Below are 26,127 nucleotides of genomic sequence, written 5' to 3' on the forward strand. Positions count from 1 at the left end.
GGGGAGGAGCGGTGTTTTTTCAATCACTCTGAAGTTTTTAATAAACAGATTCTGGAAATCTGATCCACAGTGGGGTGTGTGCTCTGCGATTTTATTTTCTTAAAGATTTGATATTCACACAAAAATAGTATTCACATAAGCTCAGCCAGTGCTTCAGAAATACAAGCTGAGAAGGCTGTCAGTTCTGATCCATCAGCTATTCCTTAGCCACTCAGTAGTTGGCTAGTAGTCTGTGTTGTTTTTTAGTGAGAGAGTTAGTGTATCCAGTGTTAACAGTCATATTTGTAAGCACTTTTCACCAGTGTCAACTCTGTTGTGTGACTCCCCGAAGTCAAAGTGATTAGAGTTCCTCATAAGTCCTCAGCTCTGCTCTAAATCTCTTCTGAATTCACTGTATGTTATTGTCCAAAAAATGAGTGAGTTGCTTTTGGTATAGTATTTAAATTTTAAAGAACTTCTAAAAAGTTAAAACTTTGGTTTTGACTATGAGTTTCCAGGTTAATTTTATTTACTTAAAAAATGTCCAGAATCTCAGAAGATTGGGGAAAGTACTTCTCAAATGAGTATGGGTACATATGCTTTACAATGATCATAAGACTGAACCGAAGAATATCAACATTTAATATTTAAAAAAAAAACTATGTCCCACCCAGTCCTAAGCTAGAGAACATGTTCCAAAGCTGTTTCCTCTCCTTTCAGATGATGCAAAAAGTACTAAAATGACTCTTTAAAAAAAAAAGTTTTATTTACTTTATGCATATGAGTACACACTATAGCTGTACAGATAGTTGTGAGCCTTCATCTGGTTGTTGGGAATTGATTCTTTTTAGGACCTCTGCTCGCTCTGGTTAGCCCTGCTCTCTCCAGTTGGCCCTGCTTGCTCCTGTAGACCCCTCTCACTCTGCTCCTAAAATGACTCTTACTTGAAAAGATCACAAAACATACCACCTGAATTTATGTATGTGGATGTGCAATGTATACATCATCACTGTATTTAATCAGGATTGGCGTAAACATGACATGGATGCTCGTTAAAATAGTCCCAAGTGAAGTGCTACTCTGAGGTGGTTTGGCTTCCTGTCCATAGAATATATCATTTAGCTTGTCTCTTTACTTACCTGGTGCCTACTTTTAATCCCCTAGTCGTGAGAATAAGTTTTTTGAATACATCTTCCTCTTACAACTTGCTTTGTGGCCTTTGGGCTATGGGCTGTGATGTAGAAAGGCACAGATTTCATCACCATGCATCAAGAAATCAACACGGATTTTTGATTTGTGTAACTGATTAGTGCTTTTAATGTTGATGAAAGAACTGACATTTTCTAAGTGAAATGAAATACCATGGAAGATGTAAGATGACCCTTGGGGGTTTAGGAAGGGGTGTGTATCATTTATATTTCTATTTAAAAACAAAATGATTTTTTAAAAAAATCTTGGTTTGGCCAGGCACCAATGGCGCACACCTTTAATCCCAGCACTTGGGAGGCAGAGGCAGGTGGATTTCTGAGTTCGAGGCTAGCCTGGTCTACAGAGTGAGTTCCAGGACAGCTGGGACTATACAGAGAAACTGTCTCGAAAAACCAAAAACCAAAACCAGAAACAAAAACAAACAAACAAACAAACAAAAAAACCCTTGGTTTTTGTAATCTGGAAAAGCATGGGAGCCTCTGGTTACTGAACTTGTCAGGCTGGTCTTGTTTTCTTCCAGAACAGAGGTCTTCATATGTAAGTAGTTTGATAGCGAACAGCTTATTTACCAGTTGGTTTCTCTTTGACATATGATGTATAAGTACATTATGGAGATTTACATCATGCAGTCTTAATTGAATTAGCCATCAACTAAATGCTAAATGACTTTGAAACTGCAAAGAAACTGCAGACTGAAGCCAGTATTAATTATGCAAACACAGTAAACATTGAAAAAGTGGCAAAGCCGGCTGCTTTTCCTAGCATCACTTTTCTACATTATTAGAGGTGAAAATCTGACTCGTGGAATCTAACCCTTAGTAAGAGCTTTGTGTTCTTCTGTTTGTTTGTTCTTTAATGTATGTGATGTATATAGAAGGCAAAGATGAGGGATCCCAGGAAGAAGCTGGCTCTTTATGCTGGCCATGTTGGCAAACTCAGGGATTAGTGGAGAAACCCTGCCTCAATGAATAAGGTACAGAGCAGTGGGGGAAGACTCTTCAAATCAGCCTGGGGCCTCAAGGCTCTCACCTGAGCACACACATTCACACACACACAAAGCTCACACCTGAACACACACATTCACACACACACCGTGAAAGAAATCCTTCATTGTTTAAAGGAAATCTTATATTTTGTAGAATCTCACTAAATTTAATGATAAATATTTAAAAGATTCTTGTTGGCCAGTTTGCAGTCTAAGTAAATAAAAGTCCTTATATCATTTAAGAAAACATTTCTAATGGTGGTGACAGTTTACAATAAATAATTACACAACTGATTGACCATAGCCCAGAAACGTACTACTAATGGGCTTTGAAGATTATACTCCCAAAACATTTGATGTGTTTGAATTATGGGGAGGAGAGAGCTGATCCTGGCTCCAGAAAGGGCAGCTATGCTTATACCTTTCATCTTTTCTCTATATGCCTCCCAGTTCCCTTTGATCTCTTTAGTATTCCCTGTAAAGGTTAGTATTAAGAATATGTAATGAAGATTCAGAGATCTAAATAAAATGTGTGGTTCTGAGCAACCCTGTATTAGTGCCATCAATAATGAGTTGGGCAAATCATAGGCTTTTTGTATACAGTATTCATTCAGCTACCATTTAACAAGTACTGTTTGAGTGTGGACCTCCATGCCAAATACTGAAGACTCAGTAGACTAGGAAATACCTGTATTCTGGACTGATGTTTGCATTCTTAATACAGGAAATCACTTTTCTACATTATTACAGGTGAAAATCTGAATCATGGAATCTAACCCTTAGTAAGAGCTTTGTGTTCTTCCAGTTTGTTGGTTCTTTAATATATTTGATGTATATAGAAGACTGCAATATAAAATATTGATGGTGCATTAAAACAAAAGGAAAATACTAAAAGCCATTTTCACTAATTTTGTTTCTCTTTCTTGCTTTCTAAGTCTTTCCAAATGACTTTTTTCATTTAATATTTCTATCACTTAGTGATAATGTTTGTATTTTCAATGCTTTAGTGAAAGCCATATATAAAAACACTACCACAGTATATCCATTCTCCTGTCAACAGACTTGTGTCATGTACAATACTGTGTGTGTACTTTAAGCATAAACAACAAGAATTTCCTAGAGTGCTTTATGCACAGCACCACTGGGAAGACTTGAAAATGAGTGGTGTCCTCCAACCCCAGGTCTGAGTGAGGCTAGGCTATATAATTCTAGCACAGTCCTGGTAAATCTTGCCATTACAGGCTCTGGGCTGCGACTTGAGAACCATCTTCAACCCCTCCACTCCCACACCCATTCCCTGCTCCCTTTCCAGAAAGGCGGCTCAGCAGTAGAGAATTCTTCCTGCCTGTAGAGGACTGAAGTTTGAATCTCAGAGCCTATGTCAGGTGGCTCACAACTGCCTATAAGTTGAACTCTGGGGCTTCAAATGTTCCTGGTTTTCGCAGACTCCTACACTCACAGCCCTCTCCCACTCAGATATATAATTTTTAAAAAATTTATATTTTTTTATAACACGCCTGCGTTTGATTAGGCTGCTTATATGCATGTGGATATGGGGCCATCTACTTGAGTAGCCAGCCCCATGCCTTAAAAGGAAAATGACTCCTCCTCCTTTAGCAGCCTTAACTGTTAATAGCTGCTTCACCTAGGCCTTGCTGTTGGGGCCCTCTCCCTCATTCATGTTGAAATTTTGACTGGCTTGTTGTGGTAGACAGGTCTTTTGCAGGAACTGTGTAGCTCTTGTGAGTTAGTATGTTCAGCAGTTGTGTCCAGCGTTTCTCAGCACCCCTCATCTGCCAGCTCTTCCGTTCTTCCTGACCACTCTTCCTAGAGGCTTCCTGAGACTTGGATTGGGGAAGTTAATGTACATGATTCCTCCACAACTGAGTGCACATGCTCACTTAGACTCTGCACTTTGATCAGTTTTGAGTCTGTCCAGTAACTGTTACCTACTGCAGAAAGAGGCTCCCCTCACTAAAGTTGAGCACTGTTAATCTATGAATCTAAGCATAAATATTTAAAAGGCAGTTTGACAGCATAACAATTTAACACAACAACAGCAAATTCCTCTCTAAGGCCTGTGAGCTTTTGACAAGGTTTATAGTACCAGGCATGACATCCATCCTCTGGAGCAGGCCTCATATCTAGTCAGACAATGGTTGGTATCCCTGTAACTGTCACTATTACACTAGTGGCACATTCTACCAGACATGTCTGTATTGTAAGCTCCAGCACTGAATTAGGATGGCTGATGTCTTTTTTTTTTTTCCTCCAGCAAACTGCACAGTACCTTTTAGCACTTGGTAAACTAGTCAGTAGGGAAAGTGTTTCTCTCTCAATCAAGGTTGATTTCTCTTATGTTCTATAGCTACAGTGAGTGATACTGTCAGCAGTAGGTTCTTAATATCTAGTTATAGTTAGGGTGGCTAACCAAGAGTGATGACAATAGCCTATGATTGTTTCAGTTACCTCTGGGGCCTCCTTGAGCCAAGATAACTGGTAGCAAGGTATACTTTATTTGAGACTGAGATCTGTATTTAATGACCCATGTGTTCTGGAATAGCACTGTCTACCCATATAGGGTATTCCTATGTGTATATGTATATATATACATCCATATATGGGATTTTCTTTTAATTTAGCTTATAAACTAGTAGATTTCTATAAGGCCTCTTTATAATCTTTAGTTTGGGTTCACACACTCTTCCTACTCCTTTCTCTACCCTCTGTTTACCTTCCCTGTTCTATTAACACTTTCATCAGAGTACTCCACTCCCATTCTTTCATGTTGCCTGTGTACTATCCACTCTGATTATACTTTTTCCATGGGTGGCAAGATCATAGCTTTCCATACAGCTATTCATAAACTCTTGATTTCAGTTAAATCATCCCACAGCTCCTTAATTCTCCACCTCCTATCAACTGTCTAGCTTTATAAGTGCAGATTTTTAAAAAAAGTCATTGTGGGTGTTTATATTCCCACCAGTACTACATAAATCTTCCGTTGATTATATCCTTTTCATCATTTAATATTGTCAGAATTTTCTTTTTCTTTCAAGACAGGGTTTCTTTCTTTCTTTCCTTTTTATCTTTTAAAATTTATTATATGTAAGTACACTTTCTTTCTTTTTTATCTTTTAAAATTTATTATATGTAAGTACACTGTAGCTGTCTTCAGACACCCCAGAAGAAGGCATCCAATCTCATTATGGATGGTTGTGAACCACCATGGGGTTGCTGGGATTTGAACTCAGGACCTTCCGAAGAGCAGTTAGTGCTCTTAACCACTGAGCCATCTCCATCCCCAAAACAGGGTTTCTCTGGGTAGCCCTGATTGTTCTAGATCTTGGTCTATAGACCAGGCTGGCCTTGAACTCGGAGATCGGCTTGTGTCTGCTTTCCAAGTGCTGGGTTAAAGGCATCGCCCAGCTAAACATTTCAGTTTTTAATATTGTCCCTTTCGACCTCAGGAGTGTTAGACCATTTTTTAAGGAATAAAATCACTTTCATTTTTGAACTTTATTAGAATTGTAGGTAGAGTGAATTGAGCTCTTCATTTTAGGTAAGAATTGTTATTGGTGCCTTGGTTAGGTAAATCAAGATAGATAATTTAGCCATTTCATATTAATAGTGTGTTATGTAAAATGTTGTAAGAATGTTAGACATGGCTTTAAATTGATAAACAAATACTAACTCTCCAAGTAAAAAGTATATTGGCCCCAGCGTAAGGAAAAATTTCAATTTTGTAGAACTCTTCAATTCTTCCAATTAATTCTGTTTTCTCCATTGATGATCTTTTGGTTGTCAATATTGTTAATTATTCGATTGTCAACTATAAATTTTATTTTTAAAACTAGTATCAAGAACATGGAGACTTTAAAATAAATTAAAATTTTATCTCCCTATGTAAGTAATATAGGTTTTTCATAATAAATTTGGAAAACAAAGTTTAAAAATTATTGGTAGTCAATCATAGTTCCATTATCCATACATACTCACTTTTAACCCTTTTATAAATAGCACTTTCAAATTGCAATTATACCATATACTTCATCTTCTCTGTCATATTTTCAAAGTTGACTCCATGGCAAGTTGAAAACAGGGACTCTGTTATTGTCTTGATTACCTTTCTATTATGATTAGGCACTGTGACCAAGGTAACTTATAAAAGAAGGTATTCATTTGGGGCTAACAGTTTCAGAGGCTTAGAGTTTATGACCATATGGCAGAGCATAGCAGCAGGCAGAAAGGCATGGTGCTAAAGCAAGAGCTTGGGAATGGCTTGGGCTTTCGAAATCCCAGAGGCCACTTCCAGTGACTCACCTCCCCCAACAAGGTCACACTTCCTAATCCTTCCCAGTTTCCTCCGCTCAGAACTAAGCATTCTCATATATGAGCCTCTAGGGGGCCGCTCTCTTTTGAACCATAGGAGAGGGCAGTAACCTCCCTTCATTAGTTACTTCAGATTGTTGTTTCCTAAGTAAAATTAGGTGTTTCAGCATTGTTTGCTTTACCCTGTTGCTTAGAACAGCACTGTCCAGTAGAAATGTGGTGTCGAAAGTTAACGTGTGCTGCTGAATGCTAGATGCTAAAATCTGGATTTCATAAAATAATAGTTTTTGAAAAATTAATGAGGTGGGAAGTTGTTACCTTCTCTATGATAGCTGATGTAATGAATAATGTGCTAAACAGCAGAAAATTATTGCTACTCTTAAAAAAAAATGAGCCATTCCTACAAAGAAATAACACAAGAACAACATTATATGGACTTCAGGCTTGGGCACTTTACTAGGCTAACGGCATCAACTCATTTCCTCATAAAACTGAGGCAGATAACACTGTTTTCTTCATTACTAGTTATAGTTACAAACCATAGAGTTTGTCACAAGTTGACTGATAGAAAATACTAATCTAAATTTAAGTTCAGATCTATCTTCAGAATTAGTGTTGAACATTAAGATTCTATATTACTTTTGGTTGGCTGCAATTTCTTTCTTTCTTATTATTGCTAAAAATAGATTCTCCTCTCATACAATATCCCAACCACAGCTTCCCCTTCTCCCATACCTCTCAGCTGTCCCCCACCTTTCCCTTCCTCCAGATCTAATACCCCTCTGTTTCCCTTCAGAAAAGAGCAGGCCTCCAAGAGACAACAACAAAACAAGATATAATAAGACGAGGCAAAAGCCCTCATTCCAAGGCTGGACAAGGCAACCCAATAGGAGGAAGAGTCCCAAGAGTATGCATAAGAGGCAGAGACACACCTGCTCCCACAGTTAGGATCCCCACCAAACCACCAAGCTGACAGCCATTAACATATGCAGAGGACCTAATACAGACTCATGCAGGCACTGAATTTGTTGCTTCAGTCTCTGTGAGCCCATGTGAGCCCTTCTTAGGCAATTCTGCATGCTATGTTCTGGAGTCCTCCCTTCCCTCTGACCCCGACACTCTTTCCTCCTCTCTTCCTGCAGGCTCTTCTTTTCTAGCTTTGAGTTTGCTACGCTAGGAGGCACAGAGCAATTGCCTATCAGGCAGTGCACTGAATCTCCTAAATGATCTTTTAAGTTTTAATCGGTAATGTCAGTGATTCATTGTATATGTTCTTCAAATTAATCTGGTCTGTTCACAGGTGGTTGCTGTATATGGAACTTTGTCTGACTTGCTCTCAGTAGCCAGCAGTAAACTTGGCATAAAAGCCACCAGTGTATATAATGGGAAAGGCGGACTGATTGATGATATTGCTTTGATCAGGTAACCTTCACTTTTTCAGGTTGTCAGTAGTGTACCCTTGCGTCTTGGTTGTGCTGTTACTTATGCTGTAGTTTCACTGCTGTTTTGAAAGCAGGGTTTTTGCAAGGGATTATCTGGAAGTCACTTGAATTTGAAGTCTGTTGATCAGATAGAGAATGCTTACTATATTTTAGTACATTGATAGTCTACATTGGCCATATATGGCACTGAGAATTTCTTTATAGTAAATTTAAAAATTGAGAAATCTCTTATATGCCCTTGATTATTGTTAAATTAATTAAAAGATATAAACATCACAAGGGACTGATGCTAAATACTACAAAATTCTAACTAGAGATAAAGCAGGGATTTACCACAATATTACTTTTTTAAGCTGCTTTTTGTTTTTTCAGTGTCCCAGGTAGATTATCGCTTGAAGCAGGTATTAAGTTCACTTGACTCCTCCAAGGATGAGGCAGTTGAAGGGCAGGGAGGCAGCTGAGCAGGAAGATGAAGGAGACATTCTAGGTGAAGACCACACCAGCAGTGTGTGTTCTCAAGCTTTGCTTGAGTTGTCCATCTGATTGGCAGGACATGTTTTTAATTTGATGGTCTAAAGACTGTGAAGCTTTGAAAGGTATTGGATATGACGATTAATCTATACTCACATCCAGGGCAGAGTGACTCTCCAGTTTAATAGAATTTCTTTATAAGTTCTAGTCGTTTTCAACAGGGAGACCAAGCATCTGAGAAGTGAGGGGTCTTACCCAGGACAGAGAGGTTAGTGCTTTGATTTTTGTCTGTGAGAGACAAACTTTCTTTCTAGTCTAAAAATATTAACTAGCAAACCGAGCAAATAGAAAATATGAATTGAAATGTAAATCTAAATCAATTAGAATCTTTTAGCTTTTTCATTTTCTCAGTTTCTATGGATAATTGACCAACATCACTGAATATTATATATCAATCTAATTTTTAACCATAAATTGTATTCCCATGAAAAGCTCAATGTATCCCATGCTGATCCACAAAATAACTCCTGTAAGTCCTATGGAGATGACTGTTACAGAAGTGTATAAGGCTTGCACTGTGCTTTCTGGCTCACAACAGTGTCTCTGATCACTAAGTTACACTAATGGAGCAAGGGTGGTCAGGGAGGAGGTGATACTGTTAATGCAAGAGGATGGGCAAGCTGAGATATTTAAGTGTGGTCGTTGTAGATGTGTGGTGAGTAGGTGTTTAGAACAGAGTTGCTCAGGGTTTCATTTTTTCAGGATTTAATATGACAGTTGGTTTTAATTTCTAAAGTGCCGGCTGCTAATTATTTGAGAAAGCACTTCAATAATTTATTTAGAGGTGAAGAGTTAATTTAACGACAAAAGTTGCCCGTGGCTTCAGTCATGTCTTTTGAACATAAAATAGTACATTCTTCAATTAACATAATGCTAAATTCATAAATTTTGATAGTGAGTTTTTGTTTTGTTCCATTTAAAAATACTTTGCTATCTAGAACCAATTGTGTTTGATTTTTTTGACCTAGTCAGGGTTAAGCAGAGTCCTGGAGACAGTTTCCTTTGAGGTAGGTTGGTGAAAGGCTTTGTCATCTGTAGTTCTGAGGAATGCTTCAGATAAGTCATCAGTTAATTAACATGCTTTCTAGCTTTTGATTGTGGCTTTTTAACATTGGTTTTCCCAGGGATGATGATGTGTTGTTTGTGTGTGAAGGAGAACCATTTATTGGTAAGTAACTTTGTTAAATACTTATTTTATTTGCCACAGTAATAAACATGAAATAGTAAATAACTTTACAAGGAACTGTATGACTTAACGTGAAAAAAATCATGACTAAACTCAGATCTTCACATTTTTTTCTTCATTGAGTTTATGTCAAATCACATAATTATACATAAGAATTATAATTATAGTCTATATATTTCCTCCTTTACATGCCTTTAAGATGTCCTAGATATATACATTTGTGACCTATGACATGATAAGGTAATTTTGATTTTAGAAATAAATTTTCTTTGAAAGTAATCACTAGAGTTTCTTGAGTATTATATTACTTACTTGTAACCATGTATTCCTTGCATAGTGTTTGACAGTCCTTTACTGCTGATCAGATCTTAACATGAAAACATGACTTGGCTTCAGCCACTATCCTTTCATTTGGAAGAAAGCATATATATTTGAATATCTCAAAAGAAAAGACCTAATACATAAGTAAGCAACTATTCTTTAACAACTACTTAATTTGTTCCTTATACTCACCCATGGGTGTGTGTTTAAGTGTTTTTAAAGCATTACTGTCATTGTTTTTGATGAGTAGAGGGGATTCTTAAGAGTCTTTGCTTCAGGCAGTAGCCACATTAAAAGTAAGTGTTGTGACATGTTGGTCCTTGCTTAGGAAGCAGATGCAGGAGGATCTCTGTGAGTTCCAGGATAGCCTGATTACATAGCTCCAGGCTAGCCAAGGCTACATTGTAAGACTCTTGTCTTAAAAAAACCAATAACAAAATAAATGGATAGCCTCTTCCGCTTCCACCTTAAACTATGAGCAAATCTTTTCTCCATCATATACCCACTGGCCTGATTGAAAGTGGCTACTCAGTTGATTCTTTGCAGGCTAGCCATAAAAAAAAAAAAAATCATTCATTAAGTAATAAATAGTTAGACTAGGGTTTAATTCAGTGGTAGAACCAGTGTCTGCTATGTATAGAGATCTGAGTTCAGTCCCCTAACCTACCCCTCCCCCCAAAAAAAGTAACAAAAAAGTTCTGCTAGGATTTTTGTTTATTCTGTGACTTCTTAGACTTAGGAATCTTTGATCTGATAAGTGTTCATCCTCTACCTGTATTGATATCCCGAATGTCTCATTCAGTCAGTGGAAACCTATTCGTCTTTTTAACTCAATGTCACTAGTCTTTCATGGCTTCTTTACCCTCTAGTGTAATAAGGTGTTCATCTTACTCTTTTGTCACAGACATGGAACACTATTGTTATGACTTGATGTCATGTTCAAGATACAGTCTGGTTATAATTGTTATAAGGTCTTTGATGACTAGAGTTGGATATATATAAGTAGCTAGAGATAAAAGTTATATGTTATGCTATTTATCATAAAGTTTATCATATAAGATGAGATGTTTATGTTCTGTAATGGGATATATAATATCTCATGAGTTCATGCTGGATCTTTCAGGGTATATTCAGGGTTATAAGGGTTTTGCTTACCCTCTTCTGTCTTGACTTTCTCTCCTTTCTTCCATATTTGTAACCCTGATTTCCAAGAATTCACAGAGTAGTGGAATTATAATGTCACATCCACTCTATCCCACTCAAAAACCACATAAAACTTCAGAGGAATAATCAATATTTCAATACTAATAGGGTCTGCCAACAGCTTAACATATTTTGTATAACCTCGTGCCTACATCTCTGTGTTAAAATGGTTGTGTTTCTACATTGTTAGAGGTACATCCGTCATGTACTGTCTGTTCTTTCTTCCCCAAGTGCACTAAAGCTTGTCTTCAGTGCTTGTGCCGTTCTTTCTAGTGATTATCTGTCTGAAAGTACTCTGAGAGATTCTTCCCAGAGTCTTTCTAACCAATTTTCTCTGGCATCTTGCAACCTATACAGTTTGTGGTTCTGTACTTGAAAGTCAGATGTAGAATCACATCAAAGTTTATCAAATTATAAATTTTAAACATGTTCATTTATGTCAGTTTTACAAAGAAACTCTTGAAAAATTGTTGGTCCACACTTTCCTTTTCTGGGTATTATAAGTAAGTTATTTCACTTTGCTATGACATAAGGGGTGGCATCAAGAAATCTGGTCTTACGTGACTATTCTTGATCACCAAAGGACTTTCTTTCCCTTAGCGTGTACTCTTTTTTGGGTTGCATCATCATGGTTGTCTTGGAACTTTGATAGATTCTTATGATGTTTTGCTTTGAGAAATTATTTTACTGTCTTCCCAGAATCTTCAATCTTAATATTTCTATTATTTTTTACTTGTCATCTCTAGATCCTCAGACAGAGGCTAGACCACCTGGAGGATTGCTAGGATCCCACACAGACTGGCTCACATTAAATGTAGGAGGACGATACTTTACAACAACAAGGTAGGTAGTGGGGTGTGTGTGTGTGTGTGTGTGTGTGTCTTAAAGGGCAAAACAAAATAAACAGGACTGTATACTGGTTCCTTTTTTTTTCAATTTCCTTACAAGATTTTCAAATGCTTCCTAAATATATGAATTGAGACCATTTTTAGAAAGTTTTTAAAGAAAAATTTTAAATGAAGTTAACCTTTCAATCCAGAGAAAGCATAAATAAAGCATCAATTCAGCTTTACAATTTGCTTTTTAGATATAGTAGTAAACAGATTGTACATAGAAATTAGCAATATTTCTAGAAACAACAACTTACTGATCAGATAATATAAGATCAAGGATATTGTAATAAATGTCTTGCTAGTATTTAAATGAAAAGATACTAATGCAGCATGAAATCAGAGGAATTGCCAGATTAGAAGGAATTTTGGCAACTTACTGCACATTTTTGTTTCCCAGCATCACCCTACCAGGTTGTAGCATGCATCTCTTTGAGAGAACAGCTGAACTCAAGTGTACTCTTGACTTAAATATGTTTGTTTATAAAGACACATGAAGAAATCAATTTTTTTCCCTGACTTCTTAGGAGCACTTTAGTGAATAAAGAGCCTGACAGCATGCTGGCGCACATGTTCAAGGACAAAGGTCAGTAGGACTTGTTCTCACTGTTCTGTGGTCCATCTTTATCTGAGCTGACTTTGTAACTCGAGTGGGATTAAATCATTTTTATAGCAGTAAAGACATTATGGCATATTATGTGCCTTTTTTTCTTCTACAAATTCTGACTTTGTTTTTGTTTATGGGGTTTTTTTTTATTATTATTAAAATGGTATCACAGGTGTCTGGGGAAATAAGCAAGATCATAGAGGAGCTTTCTTAATTGACCGAAGTCCTGAGTACTTTGAACCTATTTTGAACTACTTACGTCATGGACAGCTTATTGTAAATGATGGCATTAACTTATTGGGTAAGTATTTCACAGGCACATGAATACCGTAAGTATGGGAGTGTAGGTATTGGTTCGGATAGGTAGTCTTTCTGGCTGGGTATCTTTGTTTATATGTTTCTTTAGCCCATACATTTTTTATTTGGATTCTAAGTAGATTTCAGTTCTATCACAAGGGACTTTTATAGGTTGGTATTGTTTCTTTAGATTAAATGGCTGTTTCTTTACTTTTAAGTCCTGGCTTTACTATACTGAGTAGTGAGGTCAAAAGGAAGACAGAGATGATTTGGGCTTGCAGTTGCAGAGACAGCCCATCATGGCAGGATGCATGGCAGCAGGCAGCTGGAGCAGGAGGCTGGAAGGTCACAGGAAGTGAGACCAGACCAGACTGTAAACGCAAAGCTTTCCTCTAGCAAGGCTCTACCTTCTAAAGGCTCCAGTCTCTCAAAAGCAGTACCACCACATGTGGGACAAGTGTTCTAATATTTGAGCCTACAGGATATTTCTCATAAACACTTCTCATTCAGACCATCACAAAGTAGAACCAAACTGAGTAAGGCAGACATGAAATGCTCTAGTTTCATGTCTGGGAGCATCTAGGGCATATAATGTGAAGAAGTCCCAGAGGTTTAAGCACCCCTACCCTTCCCAATCACATTCCCCATGGTTTCTCCTCTTAGCTGACTTGGCTTGCCCCTGTGGCTTTCCTTGGCAGACAGTTCCATGTTCCTGGTATCTCTAACTGCCTGCTCTTGAAATCTGGATAGAAACCTCTGACCCTAGAATCCTTACATTTTATATTCACTCAAAAACAGTATTATGTGGATGTCTACTGCCAGCTCAACTTTTAGTGAGGTCCCTTTCGGCCAGCATTTCTCAACCTGTGGGTTGCAACCCCTTTGGTAGTCAAACAAGCCTTTGACTGGAGTTGCCTAAGACCATTGTTATATCAGATATTTACATTAGGATTTATAATAGTAGTAAAATTATAATTTACAATTATAAATTTACTTTATAATTTATAATTATAAAGTATAATAATTTATAATTTACAATTGTAAAGTATAATAATTACTTTACAATAAACTATAATAAGCTTTAAAGGGGCAGTGAGAGCTGGAGAGATGGCTCAGTGGTTAAGAGCACTTACTGCTCCTCCAGAGGTCCTGAGTTCAATTCCCAGCAACCACATTGTGGCTCACAACCATCTGTAATAGGATCAGATGCCCTCTTCTGGTGTGTCTGAAGACAGCTACAGTGTACTCACATATATAAAATAAATAAAATCTTTTTTAAAAAAAATAAAGTAGCAGTAAAAATACTTTTATGGTTTAGGGTCACTACAATATGAGGAACTGTATTAAAAGGTCATAGCATTAGGGAGGTTGAGAACCACTGCCTTAGACAATGGTATGGAGTGGGTGCTTCAGTACCTGAATGGCTAGATCTGAAAAAACACATTGCTAACTGTGCACCTATCTTCTCAAAGTCTTTCAAATGAATCCATACCTTCGTACCCTTGATCTTGTGGCGGGTAAGGTCTGGTCAGTTCCTGAGATGTCCACTATTAACGTACTTGACCTCTTTGCGATGGTGGTAATCTCATTAACAAACTACCCTTCTAGTCCACAAAGTTATAAACACTCTTTTTTTCTGACCTAAATACTTGTTTTTCCAATCTTCTTTTTCTGTTTTGTGCTTCCAGTTCTCAATGTAAGCCAGGATAAGAGTAGCCTGTGCTGCAGCTTTAAAGTTTAGATTAGCTTGAAATTCCCTCCACCAGGCTAAGTATTCTATTATTTTGAAGTTCACTCTCACTCAAATTCCTGGTTCATGCACAGAATACAAAAATTCTTTGCCAGAGTATAATGTGAATGCTTGTATTCTAATCATGGTAGAGTGCTGTTCCAATCTGAAGTGTCTTGATCCTGGCCTTCACTGTTTGCATTCCTGCTGCTCTGGTCTTCTGAGCTTGCAACAATATTGCCTATCAAATCCACTTACAGAGTTTTAAGCTTTTTCTACCCTGCTTTTCCAAATATCCAAATTCTTCCTACGAAAGCGTAGATGTTCATGATTAATAGTTGTCATAGCTGTCATTCCACTTCTAAGGTCCCAGGTTTCTGTGTTGTTCATCTTTTCATGTCTGTGAGTGAAATGGCTCTCCTGTATTCATTTTATACATAATTTTTTACTAAGTATAGTTTTCATCCATTTATTTTATATTGCCTCCAGGTTCCCCCAGTCATCTAGTACTTTAAAAATAATTTACAGTAAGCTTTTCCAAGACTGATCTGGGGTGGTGGACCTAGAGCGAACGTCCAGGTGGTGCTGGAGCTAGTAGAAAGTAGACTGAATAGCCTTTCAGCTGACTGTATATGGGGTTCTATATATGTAAAGCTTGTCTGGATGTTTTAAAGTTTAATTCTAAACCTATAATTAGAAAAGCAGCCGTACCACATTCCCCAAGAGGTTTGATTTACACAAAAGACCTTGGTGAACTGAGCATGAGGCCCAAGAGAGTCTCCTTATTCTGGGTTTCTTTGGGGGTTGATACTTACACTGCCTCTTGGGAAGGATGTAGAGAAGTAGCCTGAGGCTTGGCAGGGAACTCTTGACTCAGTACATGCCTAAGGCCAGGCAAGGAGTACATGCCAGGTGGCTTGTGAGTATGCGCCACTCTGAGCTTTGTGGTTGGATGGCTGGAAGTGGAGATTAACTTTCATAGGAAAGATGATTTTCTTTCCTCCCAGTTAGCTGCTTGGTCTTTTTTAGTAGCTTAGAATCTAAAGGGAGGGATTATGTCTGTTAATCTTGTGATTCCTGAGTCAGTTTATCAGTTACCAAGTCACTGAGTCCTCATTTGGAACATAGAGCTTACCTGTGTGCTCTTACTTACATGCAGATGTGTGCTTATTTAACCAAGTTGAACCAAGCCTGTGATACAGAAAATCCCCTTTATCGTTTAAAAATAAGAAAGTTTAAAAGTCTGAATTATACTTTTGAGTTATTTTTGTGAATTTGACTTAAACTGTTACTCTTTTGTTGGTGGTGTTGGTTTTTTGAGACAGGGTTTCTCTGTGTAGTCCTGGCTATCCTGGAACTCATTCTGTAGACCAGGCTGGCCTCAAACTCAGAAATCCGCCTGCCTCTGCCTCCCAAGTGCTGGGATTAAAGGCGTGCACCACCACTGCCCGGCCTGTTACTCATTTTTTAATATTTTGACTTTAATAAGATATTGATAGCAAGCCTAATGAGATTATTCACTGATTGGACTCACAGTAATAAATCACTCCTAAATTGACTGTTTTAGAAGTAGCCAGTTCAGACTTTCTGCTCATGGCCTAATTAACTACCAACATAATCTAGAAATGGGCCAAGCTTTTGTTATAATTTTTGTAGGTTTTTTTTGTTGTTGTTTTTTGTTTTTCGAGACAGGTTTCTCTGTGTAGCCCTGGCTGTCCTGGAACTCACTCTGTAGCAGGCTGGCCTCGAACTCAGAAATCCACCTGCCTCTGCCTCCCAAGTGCTGGGATTAAAGGTGTGTGCCACCCCCGCTTGGCTAATTTAGTAGTTTTCTATTTTTTTCTTTTGTGAAAAAACATTTTTGCTTTAACCCCTCAGAGTCTCACTGTGTAATCCATACTTGCTAGAAAATTTGGTGTGTTCCAGACTCTCCCCAACTTCAGTATTCCAAGTGATGAGATTGTATCCAAATGTGGCTCAGAAAAAAAACCTGTTTTCAAAATATTTGTAATATTCTGTGGGAGCATTCTAAACCACAGCTACTTGTTGCTACTGACAAGCCTAGGGAGATGGCTCAGTCAGTCAAGTGCTTGCCTTGTAAGGGTCAGGAGCAGTGCTCGGTTAACTGGAGTGGGTTAAGGACCTAATTAAACTGAGCATGGCAGCCTGAGCCTGTGATCCAGCAAGGGCTGGGGCAGCCGGGAGGGAGGATCCCTGGAAGCTCACTGCAGAGCTAGTCCAGTGTATTGGGTGAAGTTTGAGGTAAATGAGAAATGCTCTCTCAAAAGGGGGTCAGCACCTGAGGAATGACCTTTGAAGTTAACCTCTGGTGTTATCCCACATGGACACGCAAGCACACACAGGTAAATAAGCAGCTAAGCCTATTTGCTGGACCCCAACACTATTGTGAATTGTTTAATGAAAAAAATTATATAGAATCCAAAATGAGTTGTTCTGTGTGGAAGTCATGCTTTGTATTTTGATAGGTGTGCTAGAAGAAGCCAGGTTTTTTGGTATTGACTCACTGATTGAACACCTAGAAGTGGCCATAAAGGTGAGGTGGTTTCTCATTTTGTTTTGCTTTGTTTTTGTTTTGGTCAGCATTATACTTTTTCTAAGTATCAGCTCAAAGACCCCATTGACTTTTCTTTTTAATATTGTTTTCAAGAATTCCCAACCTCCAGAGGATCATTCACCAATATCCCGAAAAGAATTTGTTCGATTTCTGCTGGCCACTCCGACCAAGTCAGAGCTGCGCTGCCAGGTAACTAAAGCAGGCCACTCTCTGCATGACCTGTGTGTATCTGCAAATCTAGAGCACTTCCACATCTTTCAAGGGCTTTTTGTTTTGTCTTATTTTTCTTTTTTTTTTTTTTTAACGCAAGATGTAATTTAATTATAAGCCATGGCTTTTAATTTTAAAGTGGCTAGTGCAGATGAGATGGAATAGCCTCTTTTACTGTCTAGTTGTGCTTTATGTAGCAGTTCTTGAGTACCATGGAAATTACAGCAGTTTTTTCAAGTTTATGTTCACATTTACTATGTGTGTGGCTGGTCAGTGGCAGAAACTTTTGTGTGTTAGAACATCACAGGTTTTGAAGACACTACTATACTTATCTTTTTTCCCTTAAATAAGATGATTGGATTTTAGAATTAATAACATAATTGTTATCCAGTTGATCATGGCTATCAGCAGGTATGTGACTGTGGTTCCTCTTTAGGCTATTCACCTGTCAGTGTAGTGTAGCCATCTCTGTCTTAATATGTAGAGATGGAATTTCTTTTACGAGAACCCATGAAAGCCATGGATGCCATGTATTCTCAGTTCCGTTTGCTCATGCTGATAATAAACTCCACGGATGGAAAGGCCAATGGCTTCTGATAATCTCGGTGCTTAGTTACAGTGATTAAACTCAATTCAGACAGATGGTTTCAGCATCATGACAGTCTGTGCTTTTTAATTCCAGGGTTTAAACTTCAGTGGTGCTGATCTTTCCCGTTTGGACCTTCGATACATTAACTTCAAAATGGCCAATTTAAGCCGCTGCAACCTCGCACATGCAAATCTCTGCTGTGCTAATCTTGAACGAGCTGATCTTTCTGGATCAGTGCTCGACGTAAGAATCGTTCTTTAGTCATAAGGAAAACCAAAATTTAGGCTGTTGAGCAGTCTCAAAAGCAGGAATTGTATGTTTCTTACAGAGTTTCTTATTTCAACACAGATAATTGACCGTGTGGCTGACTTTGGAGGGTCTAAAAGTGGAATGGGTTGGTTTTATGACTTTCATATCCTTTGTGAAACATAGACCTAAAAGGTTAAATCCTGAAGTGAGGTCCTGAGCTCCCTAAAATAGTAGACTAAATTTGCCAGAACTTTATTATTTGCAGTTGACTTGTAAAGCTGAAAAGAATGTGAGATGCATTGAGTGAGCCTCATTTGTGGATGGGAAAGGTGCTAACTGGAATATCTGGAGGAGGGGTCTGAAGTATATGTGGTAGGCATCATTCTGGATGTCAGCATCTCGATGCTTTTCTCTCTGCACATATGCGAGACTATGCCATGTATATATGTTCATGCGTGTGTGTATGTATGTAGTTACCAGAGTTATTCTGGGATTAAAGGATATATATATAGGATAGAGTGGATAACAAATTAAGTTCTTTATACCAGGACTCTAGCCTGTTTTATTAATTAATTTTGCTTTTGATAACCATTTATTGCATTATTATACTTTTGCTTTTATTCATTAGTTCAGCCTGTTTACCACAACTTTTCTATCAAATCTAGTAAAAAAAAAAAAAGTCAGCCAGTATACTTTTTAGATACTTCTACTCACTCTTTTCTAACTCAAAATGAATGGTTTAGGCAGTTTTAAAGTAGGCAAAAGACAGACTAACAGCATAAAGACAAGTTTGAAAGACTTAGCCTTCGTTGAAATGTTGGAAGACTGCTTGGTTTGGGTAGGGACAGAAAAAGTTAAAACAGATTTAATTATTTTAAAACAACTTTTTTTTTCAGATCTATTTAATTAAGGTGATGTTGTAAACTGAGCCGTAGCGATAGTATTCCCTGTACACTAGGACTCTGCTACCTTAGATAGGCATGTTAAGGCCAATATAAATCACTGATAAAGTAAAATGTTATAGGACTGTAAGTTAATTACTGCTAATAAAATTGGCTTATATTGGGGAATATTGCTGAGCTGTAGGCTATGAGGGTCAAAGCTAATTTCTCATTGCCTTTGGTATGTGAAGGTGGTTGTTGATTAACAGCCATGTGTATTGCAATATCCACAAAGTGTGTGCTAAGCATTCTGCCACAAAGCGTGCTCCTATGGCTTCCGTCTTCTGCTGAGCTTCTCACCCAGTTTATAATTTTGCTTCTTTCCATCCCAGCTCTGAACCTTTGTGGAGAAATCCTCCACTTTGACTGTAAACCAAAAGTGGTCCCTGTTGCCGTCCACTGTTCAGGAGTCCATAGCCCTCGTCATGCCCAGGGTGTCATGCTTTGCCTGGCTCTGGCTGCATAGAGCCTGGTGACTCTTGTCTCTACTGCGTATTCCCAGTCCAGCCTTAGGGACTGGCGGGAATGCTTGCTTAGTCCGACCTTGTTTTATAGGCTGATAATCTATAGCATAGAGACTTGCCAGAGGCCAGAACCAGTTATTAGAATGAGAACTATAATCTAAAATGTATTTTCTTAGTATTTTTTTCTTTTAAAAGGACTGTTTCATTGGAAAATCCCAAATATTTATAAACTATAAAGCATTTTACTTATATATATTTCAAAATATATAAATTTTTATCTCTTAAAGATAAGTGTTATTTAAGAAGTATTATATCAATATATATGTTTTTAAATAAGAGTAAATGACCCAGCTGCTTTCAACAAGACACACTGCCTCTCTTGATAACGTAAGACAGTTCTTATATCTGTGGTGCTGGTGTTCTCAGCTGAATTGCACACTCTCAGCATTGGCAACCTGCTCCACAGTTAGCTTTACATGGCTAAAAATGGGAAAGTTTGCTGTAGTTTCTCCTGTCTTCCCTTCTTCATGAGATCCCAGAGTATAGCCCTGAGTGTAGGCCTCATCTGCAGAATAACCTGGGAAATGTGGGTAAATTTCACGTGTCTTATTTAGGACTATTAATTAAAAATCAGCAAAGCAAAAAACAGTGAGATTTAATGTACATGTCAATGTCTTGTCTTGTTAGATTTCCAGGTACATAAATCTAGTCACCCTTTAATTATTTTGGTCTTTTAAAGTCCTTATATCATCTAGCTTGGCAGACCTTCTGTACCTCATTAGGGTCCAGGAGAGATGGGAATGAGCAAGTATTTGTCCATTGGCTGTCAGTGGGATGACCTCTCTTTTGTCTCCTTCTGTGGGAGGTGACTGTAAGCTGGATAAAACTGCACCTATAAACCAAACATCTCCATTGATAAGTATGATTATAACATAACTCGATCAGGCTTAGGATTTTGTACAAATACAGTTATCATGTATACTCTACCATGAAAAGTTTAACACTCTAAGCTTCTGTTTTGTCAGAGTTGTGAAGAACTATATTAATGTCAGTTTTACAGAGACACTTAATTGTTTTAATCAGTATCTCACAGAGTTCAGGCCTGGATGCATTGGATCCCTTAAGAAGACTTAAGACTTAAAACTCACACATGCATTTTCTAACTTTCTACTTTCTTCATTATGCATTGTGCACAGTGTTGGCAGTGCCATGTAGCAGTGGTTGATACAGGAAGACCCAAGAAATAGGTGGTTAGTATTCTATAGATAATGGTGAGGTTACTGGTGGCATTAGTTTCCTGGCCTCTGATGTGATGGGACACCAGGAATTTCATTTCTTGATTCCGTTCATGATTCATAAGAGAAAACCCGTTCTTGAAGTTTATGCCCTCATTTATTTTGCATACATTTTGAACATTATTTTGTAATGTCTAGGGGGCTATTTATAAAGATAGAAATAGGCTGTCATAGTCAGATGTACAAAGCTGCCTTATCGAACTCATGTTCTATATAAAGTGGTCATACTGTTATTATTTTGCTATTTATTTCTTTTACTGTAGCTCTTCCAAAACTTCTCAGCTCTTTCTGAGTTTCATTAAAGGCATCTTCAAGATAAACAGAAATAACTAGTTGCAGATGTGTTAAATTGGACCTTTCCTATTAATTTCTTTCTTATTGCTTGCACAGATGTTATCAAGTTTAACCCTTACAGCCGGGACTCTTGTGTTCACAGTGTGCAAATCTCCAGGGAGTCAAGATGCTCTGCTCCAATGCAGAAGGCGCATCCCTGAGGCTCTGTAATTTTGAGGATCCTTCAGGTCTTAAAGCCAACTTAGAGGGTGAGAGACTGTCTGCCGATTCTTGCTTGGAAACCATTAAGTAAAAGCTGTTGAGGTAAAACAGGAAGGCTCTGGGCAGAGCATCCTCTGAGGTCAGAACTGGAGAGTCACTTTACTTTGTCCTCAGTCATAGGCAGAGGCTAGGCTAGGCCACAGGAAATAACGTCTCAGATGTTTAGTTGAAAAGTTAAATATTAACCTCCTAATTTTCAAATAAAATAAAATATTCTGATACCGACAAAATTGAAGAATTTCAGTTAAGCCTACAGTGTTTTGTCAGGGTTTAATACTCCAGCAGTGTTTTGTTATTTGTAAATTGGGCACCTCATGTACCTGGATTTAGGAGACATGGTGCTTGTGTGTTTCCCTGATTATACATTTATGGAAGCGTAAAAGTGGTAGTTATCAAAAGAAAATATTGTTTTCTCTAAATATTGCTGAAATATTTATGTTTATGCCATAAGGAAATAAATTACCATCATTGAACTCTATATTGCAAGTTGGTTGAAAGATAGATTTCAAGTTTATTTCCAAAAGTTGTATGGTCTTGTCTCATTCTCCTCTGTTAAATCATCTCATGATTTTGCTTCCTTTGGTTAAGTATAAAGTTTTTAGGTTAAACTCCTTCAAAAACATGCTTCTTGCAGGTGCTAATCTGAAAGGTGTGGACATGGAAGGAAGCCAGATGACAGGGATTAACCTCAGAGTTGCCACCTTAAAAAATGCAAAACTGAAGAACTGTAATCTCAGAGGAGCAACCCTGGCAGGAACCGATTTAGAGGTAAGTCTCCAGTCTGAAGAGTTTTAATGATGAGAATTACTGGTGGGATCGTGCAGACTGCTGAAATGATGAGCAGAATGGTTGTCTGTGAAGCTCCACCTAATATGCCAAGGGCCGCTGGAAGGCTGCTGTCCTTTCTATTGCCTACTCAGAAAGCAGGCATAGCAACTCATACCTGCACTCCTGGCTGAGCTGAGAGGAGGAGGATTTTGAGCCTTGATTGGAATAAACAATGAGACCCTGCACCCCTTTTCCCCTCCAAGAAATGAGCTAGGGGGAAGTCATTTGCTTGTTGGAATGACTTTCAGATCCAGAGGTAGATAGATCTTACACCTAGATAGACCACTATTACCTAAGTCATGTGAGCCAGTTCCAGATGTGGAGGGACAGTGATATGATTCTCTTGTCAGCCTTGATTTCATTCATCTGCTTTTTCTTGGGTCTTTCTCAAGCATTCTTCAATCTTAATAAAGTTTAATTCCAAACAGAATTTAACGAGCCAGATTATTTCTTGAAGCACTTGAGAAGTTTAGATGATTTCTGGATTTAAGATTAGGTTCATGAAAAGCCCATTTTAATGTGGCATCATGCTCAGCTTGAATCTCAGCTTCAGATTTTTAACTTGTTCTATTATTTTTCATAACACCTGTATTCTATGTGTCTTCTTGATTTGTAGACTTAGGTAGGTTGTTTGTTTGTATATAAGAACTCATATAGCAAAAGCTGGCCTCAAACTTGTGATTTCTCAGTCCTGACAAGTGCTGGAATCATAAATGTGTGTCACCATGCCTAGCTCAGTGGTTGTTGTCTACATAATGCTTTTGAATGCTGCTGCCTGCACTAAGGGGTTTTTATGTATCTGTGCTGTTAAATACAGTGGCTAACAACCACTTAGTTGTTGGACCTTTGAGCTTGGTACAACTGAGACACTAATTTTAAAAATATTCACTTCATTTTAATTCATTTAAACTTAAATAGCTACAATTCTCTAGTGGCTGTGTTATGTTAAACAATGTGACATGGCACAGATAGAATTATATATGAAAATTAATCTCAGACTTTCTGTTTTGTTTTATTGTAGCTTTGATCGCTTGATAGTTCTTAGGAGTGAACAGCAAGTTCAACTAAAGGAAAAACTTGCTTTGCGCCAAAAAAAAAAAAAATGGCTTTGCATCATTAATATAGGCCTTTCAATCTTTTTATTTATGTTTGAGTATTTTGCCTGCTGCATATGCCCTGTGCATGCTGTGCTCATGAAGGTCAGAAGAGGCCATTCAGTGGATCCTTTAGAACCTGAGTTACAGATCATTGTGAACTGCCTGAGTACTGAGGAAAGCACTGGGGGGCTTGCTAATATTTTCAGAGGTCCATTATTATCATGGCAAAGAGTGTGGTGGCAGGTAGGTGTAATGCTAGAGAAGTTACTGAGAGCTACATCCTGAGAGAACTACACGGGGAGAGGGAGACTGGGCCTGGCATGGAGCCCAAAGTCCTCCCCCAGTGACACACTTCCTCCAACAAGGCCATACCTACTCTAACAAGGCCATACCTCCGAATCCTTCTAATCCTTTCAAATAGTTCGACTCTCTAAAGTTAAGCATTAAAATATATGAGCCTATGGCGGGGGGGGAGGGTGGTGTCAATTTTATTCACATTGCCATAATGCATTAGTAGAAGGGTTCCAAGAATGGGAACACTTGGGAATATTGTCCTGTCATGGCCAGAAATCATTTTGTGGGGCAACCAAGTCAGATCCTAAATCATTTGAGCTCCACGAGTCTTGTTTTGTCTTACAGAACTGTGATTTGTCGGGGTGTGACCTCCAGGAAGCCAACCTGAGAGGCTCCAATGTGAAGGGTGCCATATTTGAAGAGATGCTGACACCATTGCATATGTCCCAGAGTGTCAGATGAGAGTGGCAAGAGCTGGAGGAAGATGTCACAGATGAAAACGTTTCCTTATTTTATTTCTCCATCCATCGAGTTGTCTAGTGGAGATAAAATTGTAAGGGAATTTAAGGCATATGCTTGTTCCCAGAGGTGCATAAGGGGAAAGAACTGAATTTCCCGTCATTGGGACTGTAACAGAAGAACACTCTGTTCATAGATGGAGGAGCAGTAGGTCATGCTGCTGCATTTTGAGTGGAGTTGGGGCATTTGTCTGGCTTCTGACCAGGAGTAGTAGCTATTATATTTGCTTTTATTTAGGCATTGTGTGAAAGTGCCATCTTGGTATAAGATGCATTTGAGAATTTTAATTTATGAAAAGCACAACATATGCAAATATATTTATTGAATACCTAGATGCAGTAAGGATGTTTAAGTTGTTAAACGTCTTGAAGACTCTGAAGAGTTGTTCAGGTTTATAAATAGCTTTAGTGATGCCTTCCCCTTCACACACCTATCTATCACGTGAGGGTGGTTCGCTTAAGACTCCCTATGGCTCTTTTGAGATTCATTTCTGTAATGTTTACTTTTAAAGAAGAAAACAGCTAAATTTGAGTCATATTCTGTTCTCACATTTTGAGACACAATGGAAGGAAAGCTCTTGTGTATCATTCTGCAGAAGGAAGGAAGGATTCGCCAATCGCTGCAGCTGTCTAGTGAACATGCTTTGGCTTCATTATAGGCAAGTTCCATTCTGCAGGAGACTAGGCTACTCTATCCCTGCACTAGTCCAGTTCTTATGCTCAGTTGTCACAAACACAGGAAGATACTTCAGAACCAAAATACAAGCTTTATCCTGACCACAGTTCATGTAATGCCAATTAGTTTATACACAACTAGCTTAGAATAGACATTCAATCTAAATCTACTGCAGGTGGAGCTATATAGTATGAATAAATCCTGCAGTCGCCTACATACAGGAAGGCAACATCAGATAATTATAGCTGAAACCCTACAGTGGGGACTAAGAAATTTTAAACTGATGGCTTGATGATAGCCACCAAAAAGGGTTGATGAACAGAAAAGAAGCATTTGGCTACTATACGCTGCACTATGTTAGTACCTGTGGCTCTTTTTTTTTTTTTTTAAATATTTGCTGTTGTTTGTCTTGTTTTTAAATGAAAGTTTAGTCCGGTTTTCTTGAGTCATTATCTGTGAACACAGCAGTAGGGCCTTTACTTTACTAGTGGGTGTCCCAGTGTCCTTATGTGTTGCCCAAAAGCAGGGAAGAAGCTGTGTCCAAATGGGTTCTAAATCCTACAGGCTGGTCAGCTTGAGGCGGTGAATCATTACAGATGACCTTGTCTCCTTCAGGAGAGTGGCATGTCTTCATTATTCTGTAGCTTATTCTTATATCTACATATGCAAAGCTTTCCTTCACAGTAAAGGGCTTCCATGGGAAGGAGAGCACTCCTTTACAGGGAAAGGAAAGCAATTTCAAAAATGAATTATTTTCTTTGTGTTATTATTTTTACCAAGACAGAGAAGTATTGTATTGAGAGATACCTATTTTCATAATCAATATGTGCCTAAATTATATTTAACTCATTTCACTGCACTCTATTTTCAATAATTATAGACTGTATTCATTCACTGAATGGTCCTCTGCAGACAGACCTGAGGCTGCAGAAGGAGCTGAAAGATGTAAACACAGCGTGCTTGGGAACTGCGGGGTTCAGATCTGATGTAAACTGCATTAATAAATGGTGTGGAACGCTGACAGGTTGTTTCTGCTCTTGCTTTTATAAGTCAACACTTTTGCCACGCACACTTGCGTGATGGCGGTATTTGAGGCGAAAACTTCAAGGAAAGTCAGCCTCCTGC

General features: G+C 38.2%; 1 protein-coding gene across 7 annotated transcripts in view; it reads left to right on the forward strand.

Moving 5' to 3' along the window:
* The window catches only part of Kctd9 (potassium channel tetramerization domain containing 9), a 27,050-nt gene extending 1,027 nt beyond the window's left edge, over positions 1 to 26,023 (forward strand). The window contains exons 1-12 of one of the 7 annotated variants that reach the window (XM_031362965.1): positions 7,858 to 7,927; positions 9,603 to 9,646; positions 10,002 to 10,129; positions 11,935 to 12,031; positions 12,479 to 12,664; positions 12,858 to 12,986; positions 17,198 to 17,265; positions 17,380 to 17,475; positions 18,179 to 18,328; positions 21,471 to 21,576; positions 22,224 to 22,357; positions 24,154 to 26,023. In XM_031362965.1, coding sequence (XP_031218825.1) covers positions 12,637 to 12,664; positions 12,858 to 12,986; positions 17,198 to 17,265; positions 17,380 to 17,475; positions 18,179 to 18,328; positions 21,471 to 21,576; positions 22,224 to 22,357; positions 24,154 to 24,270 — 828 coding nt within the window. In that variant the 5' untranslated portion in view covers positions 7,858 to 7,927; positions 9,603 to 9,646; positions 10,002 to 10,129; positions 11,935 to 12,031; positions 12,479 to 12,636 and the 3' untranslated portion in view covers positions 24,271 to 26,023. Of the gene's footprint in view, positions 1 to 7,805; positions 7,928 to 9,602; positions 9,647 to 10,001; positions 10,130 to 11,934; positions 12,032 to 12,478; positions 12,665 to 12,857; positions 12,987 to 17,197; positions 17,266 to 17,379; positions 17,476 to 18,178; positions 18,329 to 21,470; positions 21,577 to 22,223; positions 22,358 to 24,153 lie in introns of those variants that run through there. The other 6 variants (XM_031362964.1, XM_031362962.1, XM_031362963.1 and 3 more) reach the window with 6 other exon arrangements.
* Positions 26,024 to 26,127: the final 104 nt, after the last annotated feature.

This window comes from Mastomys coucha, unplaced genomic scaffold (assembly GCF_008632895.1).
Source record: "Mastomys coucha isolate ucsf_1 unplaced genomic scaffold, UCSF_Mcou_1 pScaffold9, whole genome shotgun sequence".
Lineage (NCBI taxonomy): Eukaryota > Metazoa > Chordata > Mammalia > Rodentia > Muridae > Mastomys > Mastomys coucha.